The 16,564-nt window shown below is 38.5% G+C and overlaps 1 protein-coding gene across 1 annotated transcript; it reads right to left on the reverse strand.

Moving 5' to 3' along the window:
- Nucleotides 1-57: 57 nt before the first annotated feature.
- Nucleotides 58-14,697, reverse strand: SEPT2 (septin 2). The gene is made up of 11 exons (XM_008945793.1): nucleotides 14,667-14,697; nucleotides 13,439-13,559; nucleotides 10,571-10,657; nucleotides 9,570-9,693; nucleotides 7,499-7,633; nucleotides 6,951-7,068; nucleotides 5,897-5,998; nucleotides 5,177-5,322; nucleotides 4,433-4,516; nucleotides 2,001-2,058; nucleotides 58-176 (listed from the first exon to the last, which is right to left on the reverse strand). The coding sequence occupies exons 1-11, from the start codon at nucleotides 14,673-14,675 to the stop codon at nucleotides 72-74; spliced, it is 1,089 nt and encodes a 362-aa protein (XP_008944041.1). The 5' UTR covers nucleotides 14,676-14,697; the 3' UTR covers nucleotides 58-71.
- Nucleotides 14,698-16,564: the final 1,867 nt, after the last annotated feature.

The raw sequence follows: 16,564 nt of genomic DNA on the forward strand, positions 1-16,564 counted from the left end.
ACAATAATAAGTAGTTAAAAAAACAAAACAAAACAACTTTAAGTGGCTATTTGAACATCTTACCAAAGACTTTACACATGGTGTTCATGAACTGCACTGCTATCTCCTTCTCCACTTTGCATCTGCATCTGCATCTGTGCCTGCATTCTTGCAATCATCTCCTGCATGCGACGAAGCTGGAAGTGTAGCAGAGAGGAATCCTGTAGCTTAATCTCACCTTAGAATCTGATTTTTGCTGCCACTACACTTAATTAAAGAAGGAAAGCATAGCTGCATTATCTTTATCCTATAGGTCACAGTCTCAGGTTATGACATCATTTTCCACTGCTCTTCCTCAGCTCTTAAGAGGCTGGAAATTTACTGACTGAAATGAGCAAGCTTTATCATGGTAATTTATAATGAGATTTTTAATTATCCCTAAATGGAAATCTCTGCTTCCTCTGAAGTTAAATGCATAAAAAAAAGATGGCAGTGAAGTGTTGAACTAAAGCTTATCCCCAGAAGAAAAGCAGCTTATGTCTCTCCAAACTACACCTGTATCTGTCACTAAAAAAACCTGTCAGGATTACTTCCCAACTGGTGATAACTAGGTGGAAGCAAGTATTACAGGCAAACCAGCCGAGACACACAAGCAGAATGAAAAATGGTTGGAGCTCAGTTTTAGAGCACTGTAACATTTAAACACAGGGAAACCATGAAACTCAGCTACTAAGCTTCATTCAGCCATGTTTCACAAGAGGAATAATGTCCTTGGGGAAGTGGTGGGTTCCACAACACTGGACACTTGTAAGATGCAGCAGGACAGGGTGATAGGCCATCTTGTCTAGACCATGCTTTTGCCAAAAAAGGCTGGAATAGATGATCCATGAGATCCCTTCCAACCTAGTATTCCATGATTCTATGATGTTGCACGTGCAATACTTAAATTCATTTGGTGTACTCAACTCTTGGGAGGTGGGAAGCCAACTTCACTACTGAAATATTTTTGGGTGTCTTTGCCTTTGTGCACCTACACTATAAACTCAAACTAAACTGTTAAGCTTAACAATGAATAGTTAAACCTGTGAAATGTTTACTTTTTTTTTTCATATTAATTGAAACAATGACCCTTTAAATTTTTATTCTAGTTATCTTTTGGGACTTGGGTAGCCACTAAGACCACTAGTAGAAGACTGCATCTGCTTGTTCTAGGGCAGACCAAAACATCTCCATAACTCAGTCTTTTCTCAAATATTGGCTATAAGCAAATGCATGGAAGAGCCTAACAGCCAAGTGCACACCCCCAATATTTCCCAACATATGCTCTCAAACTCTGAATCTGTTGATTCTGAAGCAGTAGATTCCCATTCATCTTGCCATCTATGGTTATGTCAAGCCACTTACTATATCCTTCCCCTCTGTCACCTACTTCCCAACGAGAACATTAACCTCATCTGCCCTTCTACAGGACCTGCTCCAGATCTCCAGTCCTTCTGCCCAATTTTTGCTATTGACAGGACTTTTACTAGTCTTGCCTATGTTTTTTTGGGGGGGTGGAGGAGTGGGGGTGTTAGGAGGACAATGAACACTGTTAGAGCTAAGCATTTTGCATTCAGCAGAACGGGAATTTCTGTTTCATTCTTTATTCCTGACAATTCCTACCATTGTTTCCTCCTTTGCTGCAGAGCTGAACTGACTTTTCCCTCATTTGCAATCACTAACTTCAGAATCTTTACTCCTGTGAGGATGGCTCTCCCCACCTCAACAACAACATGCATTATCTGCATTGCTGATTAATGAAAACAGGTACTTCACCAGAGTCCAATAAATCAGTATCCTGAGACTCCTCTACACCTCTTTGCATCCTGATTTGTTGCTGCATCTTGAATAAATTTATATTAGCAAATTCTGGGTTTTTTTTCCCTTTACAGTTTACCAAGATCATATAAATCATGTGACCTAAAGTAATAATACAAGAATAAACATTTCCCCATTGCAAGAGTAGAGTTCTGTCATCTTACTTCAGCTTCTTTTTCAAGCAGAATCTGGTCTTTATTTACTTCTTCTTCTTCTACTTTCCTAAATTAAGATGAATATTGTTCAGTAAGACACATGCATTCCAGATTTTGAACTTCCACAGAATACTTTGTTGACAAAACCAAAGCTCTTAGAACACAGCAGTTTCCCAATACAAACAATATTAATTGCAATGCTTCCCACATGACTGCAATTCATGTTTTAAAATTATTTTTAAGGCATTGATTTTACACTTATTCTTGCATAAATTTATGCCCAGAACAAGCTTAAACTTCAAAACCTGTTGTGGCCATAACTTTAAAACATGACAGATCTTTACATGTAAGCATCAATAAAAACTATTTCTGAACAGTATTCAGCAGTTTACCTGAACATAACATTATCTTAACTGGTTGCAGTTTGAGTACCACCCAGATATAGCAAATCCAGAACTATTGCAAACACATGCTCAATTCTTCTCTTTCATCTGTGCAATACATCAATACAACTAAACCAAAATATAAGTTCAAGGTAATGCTGGACAAGATATTAACAGAAATATGGAAGCAATGTGTAAAATAGTGAGTGCTCTAAGAAATTCTATATCCAGAAACCTGGCAGAACTTTGATGCAGTTCTATCCCATCTCTAACTTCATGAGTCATGTTCATTATGAGACATTAGACCAAAGATCTAAACCAAAATTACAGAGGTAACACAACCACTGTACATATCTGGAATCCTTCCAGTTAGAGGAACTTCTTACCCTCTGCTCCACTTAAGACTTTGAAGTTTGATTCTTTTTCTAGTATAGTCACCTTTCTTTTCTCAATTCTAGAAGATTTCTTTTATATAACACGTTGAAGTGTAGTACAAACATTGATTATTCCTGTCAAAACTAAACAAATGCTTTCCATCAGTATGTCAGCAAACCCTTGCCTAATTAGGGTGTTCCAGTTTTACACTGAGAAGCCAAATGTAAGATTATTGTCATGTAATGTACTATAATTACAAGATCACCTACCACTTTGCTAATAGATTTCTCCTGCCCCATGTTGCAATGGGGAAGATCTGCTAATAGATCTATTCACACAATTGCCATTTGCTTACAAAGTAAGCAAACTGATGCTTGTTAAAAGGTTAACAGAGAAAAAGACTGTGAAAATATTCTCTGTGCCCAAAAGCCTCTAAGAAATTAGTGAATACAGTCAACAAGTGCTAGTTGCCAAGCACTGCTGGTGGGGTAAATGCAAGTTTGAAATGAATTCACATGCAAGCTACTCTCACTTATAGTAAATGTAACTATGTTCTAGCATCACCTCAGAAATGTGAGAACAAAGACATATGGGCTGCTTGATGAGAGTGGATACAAAGCCAGGGGTTAGTTTCACAAAGAAAAATACCCCAACTTAATGACAACTTAGGGTCACAGGTCCTTGGCAGAGGCAACTTTAATTCCTCTAAAATTAGTAAACATTATTTTAACTCTGAATCACCTTAGGCTACATTAATTCTAAGACCTTTGTACATACCTGTTGGATAACAGGTACCAGAACTTGGCAATTTATGTATATTTTTTTTTTAGCTTGAACTTCAGAAGAGAGGATTTAAAGTCAGGGGATAAAAGCATGTCATCTTGCCTGAAGGTAAAACTAGACTTGCAGGCCAAGACAAACTCCTTTTCCTGAAAACTGACTAGGCATATGATAAAACCTATGTCAACAACTTGACTGAAAAATCTTTGCAAAATAGATCAAACCTAATGAAATGTGCAATTATGAAACCCTCTAGTGGTTGAAATAAGACAAGCAACTGAAAAATCCAAACCAGGGACACCCAGTTTTTACCAACTCAACTTTACACACACTGCTATCTCAGTTAAAAATAAGGTGTTCTGCCTGTGTCTCTTATCAGCAAAGCTGTGTCCTACCCCCCACAGCTCCAAATGAGTGTGGGAAGCCATTATCCTGTGACTGCTATGCAAAGAAAGTTATACATGGAGATCATGTGTAGTAAAGCACTGCACAAGGACTTGAGTTTCTCTTTTTAAAGATGCAGTCCAAATACTCCATTAGTTAATTCTGAGAAAAAAAAATCCTTTTAACATATCAGCAGTGATCTAACTTGCAGATTTTTTAAGACAACATTTAGTATAGATATCTGCTCTACTCTCTTACCTCAAACATCCCAATCCACCTGTGTTCAAGCCTTAAAACAAAGCAGAGATCTCACTATACCCTTTCAATGCCCCAACCATCTCTTCAGATTCATGTAATACTACTTCTTACACTCAGTCCAAGCAGTTTGCCTGAACTTGGTGCTGGCTGGAGCTAGAGTTATCCACAATCTACCAAATCCTAGCAATGAAATGGTAGGAGAGACACAAAAAAAATAAATTTGGAAGAGGAAGAGCAAGCATGTAACCCTATGATAACAACCTGCCACCTCGTTTGAGCCTCTCAGAGCGGAAGTTCTCATAGTGAAGATCCTGGGTCACCTCCTGAAGATCCTGCATATGGGTGCTGGAGGAAGAAAAATGAAAGATAAAAATGTACCTGTGTCACATCAGCTTGTTTAACCAATTCTCACAGTCAGCATTGGGTCAATGTGTTCAGCATGGGAACCCATTTAGCATGCTAATTTAAAAGCTAATTTCAAAGTTACATCAGTCCAATAACAGACACAGAGAGACCACCTCAGACCCTGAGGCAGCCTTGACATAAAAGCTGTCCTGGGTGAGACATCTGATGGAGCACTGCTAGGCTTGGGAAGCAAAGTAGCCAAGCCTGAAAACAATCAGCCAGTGGACTTCTGATGTCTACTTCTTTGCAAATACATATCTACATACAGATGTATTGAAACAGGCATAAAGTGTGAAGAAACCTGGTTTATATTCCTGGGAATCTGAATGGCAATGCAGCGCTGTGTTTAACAAAAGAATTAGACAAAAGATTATTTTCACAGAATCACTAAGTAATTCACATTGGAAAGAACCTATAGAGCCTATGTGGTCCAATCCCTGCCCAGGCCAGCTAGGTCAAGGCTGCTCATGGCCTTCTCCAGACAAATTCTGAATGTCTCCAAGGATTCCACAACCACTCCAAAGCCCGATACAGTGTTTTGAGTATCTACCTGGTGATTGTTTATTTAAACTACCTTCAAATGGGAATTTTCTAACTTACATTAACATGGTCCTTAACTTCAGGAAGTCATTATGTTCTGGATTCTCCACTTCAACTACACCCCATGGGTAGAGTCGACCTCTAACTTTTTTACCTTTGGCTTCAATGAGTTGATTTGATCCCACTACACAAAATGGAATGCTGGCCTGAAAGCCAAAAATGCAAAAATTACTGATAATGAAGCAGAACTACTCTTGCCCTGCTCAGCATCGCATATTATAGTAATAAATTCACAATCCTTTTAATTTGAAGGTGTACAGAAAAAAGGGTTTGTTACCATCATCTTCCAGATAGAGAAGCTGAGCACCACGTGGCCACTCCTTCACCTCCACTCCCCCCCAACAGGAAAAGTCAAAAGGGAGAAAGATACAAAGCCCCAAACAACAGTGATAACAACAGTAATGAAACAATATATAAAGCAAGTGATGCAGAAACACACCACATGAGCTCTGAACAGCAACAGCCTCATGACCCAGGACCCTCTCCCAAATGTGCCTCTGGCCTGTGGAGGAGGTTTTGTTCTCTCTCCTTGGCTGTGGCCCTCCCAGCTTCTGGTGAAAATTAACCCTGTTCTAGCTGAACCAGGACACAATCCTAGGCACACAAACAGTGATGCCCTCAAGGTCTCATTGCAGGTCACAGTATGTATCTTATTCTAAAACCATCTGAACCAGTCCCAACAGATAAGTATTCACATGTAAGCAATGAAGTCAGTCATACCTTCAAGAGTCTGGTCTGCTCTTTAAAGTCTTCATCCTCATCTGATTCAGCATCAGGCAGGTGATAAATCTTGATGCCATGCTCTTCTATTTCATCCAGAATCTAATATTTATAAGAGAAGGAATTGAGATAATGTAATAAAGTCAGAATTTTTAAATCTTAAGGTAAAATTACATAATCAGTTATACACAGTCTCCTGAGAAATCTGGGCCTGTCCTACTGATCCTAATTATTTGGTAGCATTTGTTTTTAAACACCATATTTCTTTACGATATTCAACAACTACTTGCCATAGACTTTCAGACAAACAACAGTGTTCAAATAAACACTGTCCATTGTGGATTACATATAAGAAAATGAGCTTTTTTTAAACCTTTGTAACTGTTTTTAATTACAAAGCATTGACTCAGAAGTCCTAATTGCTTTGAACAGACTAAAGCTACTTGCTCTTGCCTCTGAATTACTATTTAGGGGGTAGAGGTGGGAGTGTTTAAATACCTAACTGAGCTAGAGACACCACAAATACTTTTTTCTGTCTTCATTATTGCCAAAAATGGCATCTGCAGCTGGAATCCTTTTGCCATTAATCTGAATTTTGCTCTTAAAAAAGACAAAACCACCTTCATTTCTGCAGAATTCTAGCACAACATATGTATCTAATTAAAGTATATTTCTCTATTTTTATTGCAAGACAACCATAAGGATTACCAGAAAAACTGAAAAAAAAAAATCAGTTTTAAAACTAACAGCTAAGACTGGATCAAGTGTGCCTTCTGGCAAGTTAATTCTAACACTTATTTCTAAATTTCATAGCTGTTATTAATTCATGATGGTTTGCTGTATGCCCCCAGCCTACTCCACCCCTCCTGCCAGCAAATACAGCATCAAGATCTACAAAGCTTATTAACTACTTATTAAATAATGTTATACTGTGCATGAGATTGTATTTTTCTTAGCTAGGACAACGTGAGCTTGACTGAGGAAGCATGGTCATCAGTGACTGTGCTGCTATAACCAAAGTACAAGTTTTTTGGCAAACTAGAAGAGCACTTACCCTTTTCTTTAGTCTTTCTCGCTCTTTCAGAGAAAGGGTGTCAGCTTTTGCAATCACTGGTACAATATTTACTTTGTTGTGTATGGCCTTCATAAACTCAACATCCAAAGGCTTAAGGCTAAGATTAAAATATGGAAGAAGTTGAATTTATTTTTAATCTAAATTATAATTTATTTTCACAGCAGTACAGATCTCTCCTTACACAGAGAGGAAGAACACGCCCCATCAATTCCAGCTGCTTCCTTAAGTAATGGCAATCTGATCCTGAAAATTTAAGTCAACAGGCACAAACCAACGCCCCAAAATAAAATCATTTAAAAAAGAAAATGACAGGAAAACACCTACCCATGACCAAATGGTGAAATAAAATAGAAGCAGCAATGAACCCGGTTATCGATGATGTGCGAAGAACACACCCCATTAATTCCAGCTGTTCTAGCACTTCCTTAAGTAATGGCAATCTGATCCTGAAAATTTAAGTCAACAGGCACAAACCAACGCCCCAAAATAAAATCATTTAAAAAAGAAAATGACAGGAAAACACCTACCCATGACCAAATGGTGAAATAAAATAGAAGCAGCAATGAACCCGGTTATCGATGATGTGCCTTCTGTTCAAGCCACTCTCATCGTGCAGGTATCGCTCAAACTGCTCATCAATGTAAGAGATTATGGTCTTAAAACTGGAAAGCAAACATGGAGTCAGGAAATCAGGCTCATGGACAAACAGTCAATTAGTTCAGGGATGTTTCTAAGGTAATATTAAACCACTAAGACACCCTGCTGATGGACAGAAGTTAATTTACTGGTACTGCAAGAGCAGACAAGCACAAATCTTGACATTTTACTTGAATTCCAGAATAACAAACTACTCTGCATATTTATATTTTGATAAAATACATGTACATATAACACGCACCTTCACTTCCACAGCAAATTTCTCTTGGGTTAGTATTGCTCTTTTGACTAGTATTAATTACACATGCTCAAGATAATCTAAGCTTCTTGTTCCAAATAGATTTAAAATCACAGAATGGTTTGGGTTGGAAGGGACCTTTAAAGAGTGTCTAGCTCACCCCCTCTAGGACACCCTCCCCTCCCCCAAGTCTTTCCTGACTGCTGTTCCAGCTCTTGGATGCCCTTTGTGGCCCTCCTCTGGGCCCACTCAAATGGGTCTGTGTCTGTCTCATGCTGGGGACCCCAGAGCCACTGCAGGTGTCCCAAGGCCAGTGCAGAGAGGGAGAATCACCTCTCCCAGCTGCTGGCCACGCTTCTTTCGACGCGGCCCAGGATGTAAGCACACATTGCTGGCTCACATCCAACTTTTTGTCCACCAGCATCCCCAAATTCTTCTCTGCAGGACTCCTCTCAGACTGTACTGACACTGAGGATCTCCCCACCCATGCTCAGAACCTTGCACCGGGCCTTGTTGAACTTCACAAGGCTTGCACAGGCCTGGTCCTCCAGCCCATCAAGGTCCCTCTGGAGGGCACCCCTTCCCTACGGCGTGCCAACTGCACCACACAGCTTGGTGTCACCACCAAACTGGCAGAGGGTGGACTCCATTCCACTGTGTCACTGATGAGGTTATTGAATAGCATTGGTCCTGCTACAGACCCCTGGGTGTCACCACTCTTACCTGGTTTCCACTCAGACTTTGAGCCACTGACCATAACTCTTCAGATGTAGCCATCCTGTCAATTCCTTATCCATCTAACAGTTCATCCACCAAACCCTTATCTCTCCAATTTAGAGGAAAGAATGTGATGGGGGACCATATGAAAAGCCTTACAGAAGTCCAGGGAGATGACATCAGTGGCTCTTCCTTTAGCCACTCTACCATAGAAGGCACAATTTGCCCTCGGAGAAGCCACACGGGTTGAGTCTAATCACCTCCCTGTCTTCCATACATTTCAACATTATTAGTACTTATTATAATACAAATTTATCAAAAAAACTCCACCAAACTAAAAAATTATGAAAGTGCACTTAAAAATGAAGCACAGAATCTCAGAATGTTCAGATGAACGTGGACAAGATCTAAAGTTGATATTTTACTTGCATATAAGACTAAACTAATTAGTTTCTCAGAGTATTGTTGAATTTCTTGTGTCCAAGTGGTTCCCTTGCTTTCCAACTATAAAAGTCAAGGTCACAGCTCACTTAAAACACTTCCAAACTTATAAAAGTTAACAAAGTTAAAAAATAGCCCTGTCACAATTTATTTCAAGTTATGTGGAAGTTACTGATGCCTCTTTACATGTACCTGAATGAACTCTTAAATTAAGCATCCCCAAATTTAGAAAGCATGCCCATCTCTCCAAAAATCATCTCTCAAATTCAGCATTTTGCATAACACAGCAACAAAAAAAAAAAAGGAGGATAATGACTTAGGAGTATCACTGGGAATGGAAGTGTTGAAAAGAGCTAGGGTTGCCACTTGGGCCATCCTGCTTTGAACTCCATATCATTATTACCACAGAATCATAGAATTGTTTAGGTTAGAAAGCCAGCCATGAATACAGCCTCACTTCAGTTACCACCCACCACACTCCCCAAAGGAGTATGAAACAGATGCCAGTCTCCATACAGAGATCAACACACACTCTGTGTACATACCAGTCCAGGCAATTGATGGCATCCCCATACCCTGGGGTATCTACAACCGTCAGACGCAGCTTCACGCCCCTCTCCTCAATTTCAACCGTGGAGGCTTCGATCTGCACGGTGCGCTCTATCTTCTCTGAAATTCAGGCAAGAAACTGCCTCTTTCAGAATGGAATTTTGAGATAAGCTCAGAAGATCAGTTGGCAATGCAACTGCATAAATATTATTCCACAGATTACCTTCTAGGGACTAACAGCAGCAAGGCTCAGTACTTAAGTTTTTCAGATTTTCTTAGAAAACTCTAAAAGATTTCATACTGTTCTTAAGCACAATGTAGAAATCATGGTAAAAAAAAGACTGATAAAAAATGTAGGTAATCAGCAATCTTGAGAACACTACTAAATTATATATAATGGATTTTTTTCCCCTAAGGGTGAAAATTATAAGTAATTGTCAGCTAACATGATAAATTATTAAAGGATGCTATACAAGTAGTAAAGATGGGAAAAAATAGCATCTCCCTCTATTTTGTTACAATATTATATTTCACTGGATTATTGTATGCCTTCATTAACAGAATAAAAGGGGACAAGGGACTGAAGAAGAAAAGGTAAAGTTCACATTCACTAATATCAACCCAAAGCAAAGAAACCAAGTTGCAAGGCCAAGCAGGCATAAACAATGCATAGGTCTAGAACTGGAAAAGAATAAAAATTAAGGAAAGTTTCTGATTGTTTTAGTTGATTGTACATCTTACTGTGACATGATGGCTTTTTTTTTAAGCAACTTTCCAGGGGCCAATATGAATATACTCGAGGACTAAAGAACAAAGACCCTACAGACATCCTGGACACAGAGGGAACCGATTCTACCAAACAGTTCAAGTATCAGGAAACATACTGGAAATTATTACAGCTAGAAGTCATTACTAGTTATGACTGAAATGCAAAGATAAAAGTATTCAGCTCCAAAAATTATTGAGAACAGAGAGACTAGAACAAAGATGGGTTTACCAGCAGCTCCTGGGATTATCCTTTCTGGGTAGAGATCTGTCAAGAAGAGGCTGTTTATCAGTGTAGATTTTCCCAATCCAGATTCACCTGTGATTCAATATAAAGATAAATTCAATATATTATTCACATAGCTTCTTAATATTTTAATAATAGACAATAGATATTGTCTACACCATCAACTTAAACAATAATAACTTGAAATAAACTTGATTTCTTTCTGCTTTGCATGCTAGTGTGGCAAACAGGAACCCAAGGGAAGATGAATATGACGTGGCCACCCAGCACACACACAGAGCCATTTTTTTTTCACTGATGAAACTGAGGATTCCTACAGTGCATCATAAATACATTTTTGTTTTAAGGGTACTGACTGAACCATGAGGAAAGTTCAGAAGCCAACTCATTAGCTAAAGACCTTAATCAGAATAAATGTTCATAGCATAAAAAAGATCAGTAACTCCAAGAGCTCAGTACTTGAATCCACTGAATAAATTCTTTTCTGGAGTTTTGGTTTTATTTCAGGTGTTGATAGAATGAAATAAAAAAATTAGATGGTAAAAATGATGGGCCACATGATCCCTCTAACACAGGCTATTCCATAGTATGAGTCTAATGAAGTCCATCTCTTTTTGTTCCTGTACCTTATTTTTTTGACTGAAGATCTGACTAGGAGCTGAACAGTATTTAATGCCTTACAGAATGCATCTCTCAAGGCTGCATTTTATCAGTGTAGCCTCTATCAGTGAAAGAGACATGCAACCAGAGTAATTAAACAGTTATCATTTCAGCAAAACAAAAAGTATGACTATCCCTCTATTATATACACAGATTATTCCATAGTATGAGTCTAATGAAGTCCATCTCTTTTTGTTCCTGTACCTTATTTTTTGACTGAAGATCTTACTAGGAGCTGCACAGTATTTAATGCCTTACAGAATGCATCTCTCAAGGCTGCATTTTATCAGTGTAGCCTCTATCAGTGAAAGAGACATGCAACCAGAGTAATTAAACAGTTATCATTTCAGCAAAACAAAAAGTATGACTCCAACCAGTGGCACATTCCATACTTCCAGTCTGAGTAAATACTACATGCAAAACAAATCAGCTGTCATAGTCGCTGTCTAGGGTTAATGAAAAGAGTAGTTATCCTAACTAATGGCCACAGTAATTAGAGTTCAGTGACTCTCAAGTGAAAGAGCATTTAGATGGAGTCATACTTTAATAAAGCAAATGAACACGAAATTGTTAATAAATACAAGTGGTCAGGAATACTCTGGAAACAGCACAGCCAAGCAGCCAAATTATTATAAACCTCAGCTTGTATTTTCACAAACCACAACAACAGAAGAAAAAAAAATGATTGATTAGGACTGTCAATGCAGAGAGCTTTTAAAGAAACATTCCCCTGCACATAAATTAAGAACCATGGCAGCTTAGCATAGAACAATAGTTCAATACAGGCATTGTGATACAGCCCACAAGAGAAAATCCTTAAATCCCATGCGTATTTCAAGAGAAAGAATTGACATTCCAAATGGTGGAAATAACAGTTTAAAGCACAGTTTGTTTTCCTGTATCAACTGCCTCCCTCTGCTAGCTTATCTTAAAATAGTACCCCAAATTTTCAATGAAATTACTTTTCTTTGAGTTCTCTTCCTGTAGTTTTCATTTTTCCCCCAGAATACTGTCAGGCAACAACCATAAAGTGGAATTTTGCTCTGAGACATGGGTGGGGTTAATTGCCTTTCTGTTACTCTGACACCACATCATCTTCCTCTCCTGTTTTCTATTCTACAAGAGGCTAGAAACAACTGTTTGGTCTATATAATTTTACACAGTGCTATGTGAAATAGTTCCAGCAGAAAGCTATTTGCAACTAATTTCAAAAGAGACCTGAAAAGGAAGTTTAGCTGCAGCAGAAAAAGCACATCTTTTGTTTCTCAGAGACAACCAGAATTTTAGGATTGCTGAAGAGTAAATTCTAAGGAGTTACAGTAGATATCATAATGTAAAACATCAGCTTGTAGTTTGGCTTTACCCTAAGATTTTATAAGATACCCATTATGATATAATCCTAAGCAAATCCAATGAAAGATACAGAAAAAAACTGATAAAATTCTAGGCAGACAAAAACAAGGGCCAGCTCTGTCAAACACCGAATTACAAAAGACAAACAGGATAAAAGCAGTACTAGGGCTGTCATTTGGCAAAACTAATGAGAGGTTTCAGGACAGACTCTCTAACTGCTGGAATGTAAAACCATTAATAACTTAAAATGTCTCCTGCTATGCACCATCTCACCTCTCCTGCTCATTTCTGCTGTGATCTCACTTGAACAAATTTAACACCCAAATTAAATTTATTCCTCATGGCGCCAGGTAATAAGAACCTAATAGTGGGTTGTTGGGTTGGGTTTTGTTTTGTTGGCGTGGGGTTTTTTCCCTACTTTTTGTAAAAGGGTATTTTAAAAGTGAGAATTGCAGAGTTCAAACACCAAAACTCAGAATTTACAGCTCCCAAGCAGGATGACCAGGAGAGATAGAGAAGACACACATGCATGATTTGGGAGCCTACATAATTTGCCAAAATAACACCAGCTTCTCAGAGGATCAAGGTATTTCTGCAGACACACTAGATTTTTCATTCCATTCCAGACACCAGATTCTCAATTAAATATCAAACAGAATTAAACTTTAAATTATAACTGCTATCAGAAAATTCAGACAAATTTTAAAAGTAACAGCACACATCAAAACCTACTAATCCAATTCTCATTCTTCTCTTAAAAGAGTATTCAGGAGGGGTGGAAAGACCAGAGTTCAGGTTCTGTTGTACTAATTTGAAAGAGACTGCGAGATGTTTCCTTACCAACCACCATCAGAGTAAATTCAAACCCCTTTTTCACTGATTTTCGGTGAACCTGGTTGGGAAGGTTTGCAAATCCAACATAGCCAGGGGTTTCTGGATTGGTAAACTGAGCAGGCTGTTGCTAAAAAAAAAAAAGAAGATAATAAGCAACAACTCAAGACATACTTGTTTGTATAACTGCTTTCTTTAATTATTTCAAACTATTTGAAGCTACATGACATAGAGAGAGAAAACTGCACAGGCATTGCTACTGCTCAACAGTTTCATAATGAAATAAAGAACAACTGCATTCACTTAGAGTTTAAAAAAGAAAAGCTTAACTTATTTGGTTCTTTAGCCAAGATCACCTTAAGCAAAAATGAAACAAAGCTCTAGATGTTTATTTAATGAAGTATGAAGTGCACTCACTCATCAGTTTAAGACACTAAACAGTGTCTTCATACACTTTTAAAATAAATAAGCTTGTGACCAGTGTTTATGGATCTAAATCAAGAGGTGACCATTTCCAATCTCTTGTTTAGCACATGCAGATGGAAACCCTGAACCACTGATGCAGCAACAGCCATCTGCTGGAAGTCCCCTTTAGAGATATCTTTTAGAGCTGGGGGGATTTACACAATTGTGTTTCAAATGCTCACTACTAAAAATACTGCAAAGAGATTTTTAGATTTATTAGTTTCCTTCTTCAAACACATTCCTCAGGCACCCTTTATAATTCATTTCACTCCAGTTCATTAACATGGATGTTTTATCCATCATACCAAATGCAGGGGACTGATAATTAGATAGATCCCAGTATGTCAGTAATATTTTGTTCCTGCATTGTTTATGAAGGATTTTACTAGTTCTGCTGACTGTATTAATAAATGCAGAAATTAAAACTGAGAACATCCTTTTCTTAAATGAATCCACTGAAAACACAGTACCAGAATGGAAATTTCAATGAAAATGCACCAGGGAGCTTGTATGCAACACCATGACCAAAATAAAATCCTTCCAAGATTATTAGTGAAGTGCAGAGGTTTATGCCTGTAGGACACTAACGTATGTTTTGCATCACTCAATCTTTCAATATTATGTCTTCTAAATGTGAATTCTCTCCTTTTTGACCCATAAATTTAGCAGACACATCACCAACAAACATAATGAAAGTTACACATTCTGCCTTTGCAGTTAATATTTAAAAAGAAAGGACTGTTATATTAGAAGACAGGATCGTTACTCTTACCTTGGACATTTTTATGGAAGGTTGAGAACAAATCTAGAAAAAGAATAATGTTTTTCAGCTTATCAAAAACCATAAGGGGAAAAAAAAACAAACAAAAAACCAACCACAAAACAATATAATATCCCCAGTTGCACACTAAATTTAAAAAGGAGCATTTTTTGATTGGATATCTGTTTTTTGAAACAGCATCAATTGCTTCACAGAGTACAAGGATTTGACTCTTTGGTAGTAACAAGGGGCAGGATTTCCAGCAATCCTTGTTCCTACTAATATAATTGGACAACAAATTCAAGCAACATGAACATGGGGTATATAAGACACTAGATATACAACAAACTATTTTGATGCCTGAAAAAGTTCACATCTGTACCAGAAACCACCCAAACCAAACACACTGCTCAAAGGCATCTTACTATTTACAGGAAACAAGTTTTTTTCAAAGCTAAATAAACCAACTCAAGTCTTTTTTTTTTTTCTTTTTAAGCTTCCTTCCCCTCAACATTTCCTTTCATGCTCGAGTGTTCTGTAAAGAGCTGACAGCTTCAAAATAAAGTATTTCAAAAAAATCTCTCACCTAAAATCTCTATGCAAAAGTCTCTCGACAAACAAAGATCTGCAAAAACAAGTATCATGCTAATTTGCATGAGCTCAAGAGATAATATAATTTACTATAGCAACATAAAAATGTCAGCATTGCTGTATCTTCAACTGATGAATGCTTCAAGTGCCTTTTCTAGTCCCTCCCCTGGCTTGTTCTCTAATTAAAAAAGATACCTGTTCTCACTTACAGGGCCAATATACTATAGCCAATTCTTATTTAACTCACAGTTTCACTCTACAGATCTTAAATTATCACTGTCTGATTCTTCACGTCTTCCAAGCAGATTTTTATGAGTTCAGCCTCATGTGAAAACACACCAAATTACTTCCATGTACATCATTCTTCAGTCTGTCCCTACCATCCTGAAGTCAAAGCAAACTGCTCCCTCCCCAGCCCCATAAGGAAGAGGTCAGTTCTGAGGAAGACTTTTTGATGGGAGGGGCAGACTAACGGTGCTAAACACTGAAGCAGTTTGGTGATGTTTCACATGAAGCTGAGCTTGCTGTCAAAAATCTGGCATCCTGATTACTCACACGGAATAAAAATATTTGATAACACTTCTTAAGTGAAATTTCATGCCAAAAAGAAAACCCAGTACCTGCAATGTCTCTATTTCAGTCAATAAGCTGGTCTACGACCTCAGAAGTAGTCAGCTACTGAAAATGTTACCAGCAAGACTATTATCATGCAACATTGCTCTGACACCAACTCTTCCTTCCAAGAGTGTTTCCCACCGAGTAATGTCATTTGATCCTTGTTTAACCATTCACCACAAGAGATTTTTCAATGCCAAACAAAACTAGATCTTTCTAGAACACAGAAGAACACTGTTTTAATTCACAAGGCTTGTCTGTCACCCAACTATTTCTCAGAGGCAGGCTAAGAGCAGAGGAAAGTTTCTCACAGCTACCAAGAAACAAAGGAGAGCTATTTATGCCGATGGCTGCAGCTATATTATGTTTTAATATACGGACCAAGCACAGAAATCTCTCACGAAAGATCCCACCCACAGCATTCTCTTTAGGGAAGTGGCTGAGCATTCCCACACTGCCAGAGCACGCAGTCTCAGATTTTCCTCTGCAACTGGTCGATCGTGTTCCTTACCCTTCGGTCTCAACAACCCGACTAGAGTTTTCTACTACAGCATCTCCTGAGGCGTAGCGTGGGAACAGCACCGGAGTGACTCCCTCACCCGCTCTGGAAGGCGCGAACCGCATCCCCGCGGCCCTCACGGCGGCGGATGCTGCAGGCGCCCACAAGGCCCCGCGCTCGGCTGAGGCGGGCAGGGCGCTACCCG

The sequence above is a fragment of the Merops nubicus genome, unplaced genomic scaffold (assembly GCF_000691845.1).
Source record: "Merops nubicus isolate BGI_N331 unplaced genomic scaffold, ASM69184v1 scaffold38468, whole genome shotgun sequence".
In the NCBI taxonomy this organism is placed as follows: domain Eukaryota; kingdom Metazoa; phylum Chordata; class Aves; order Coraciiformes; family Meropidae; genus Merops; species Merops nubicus.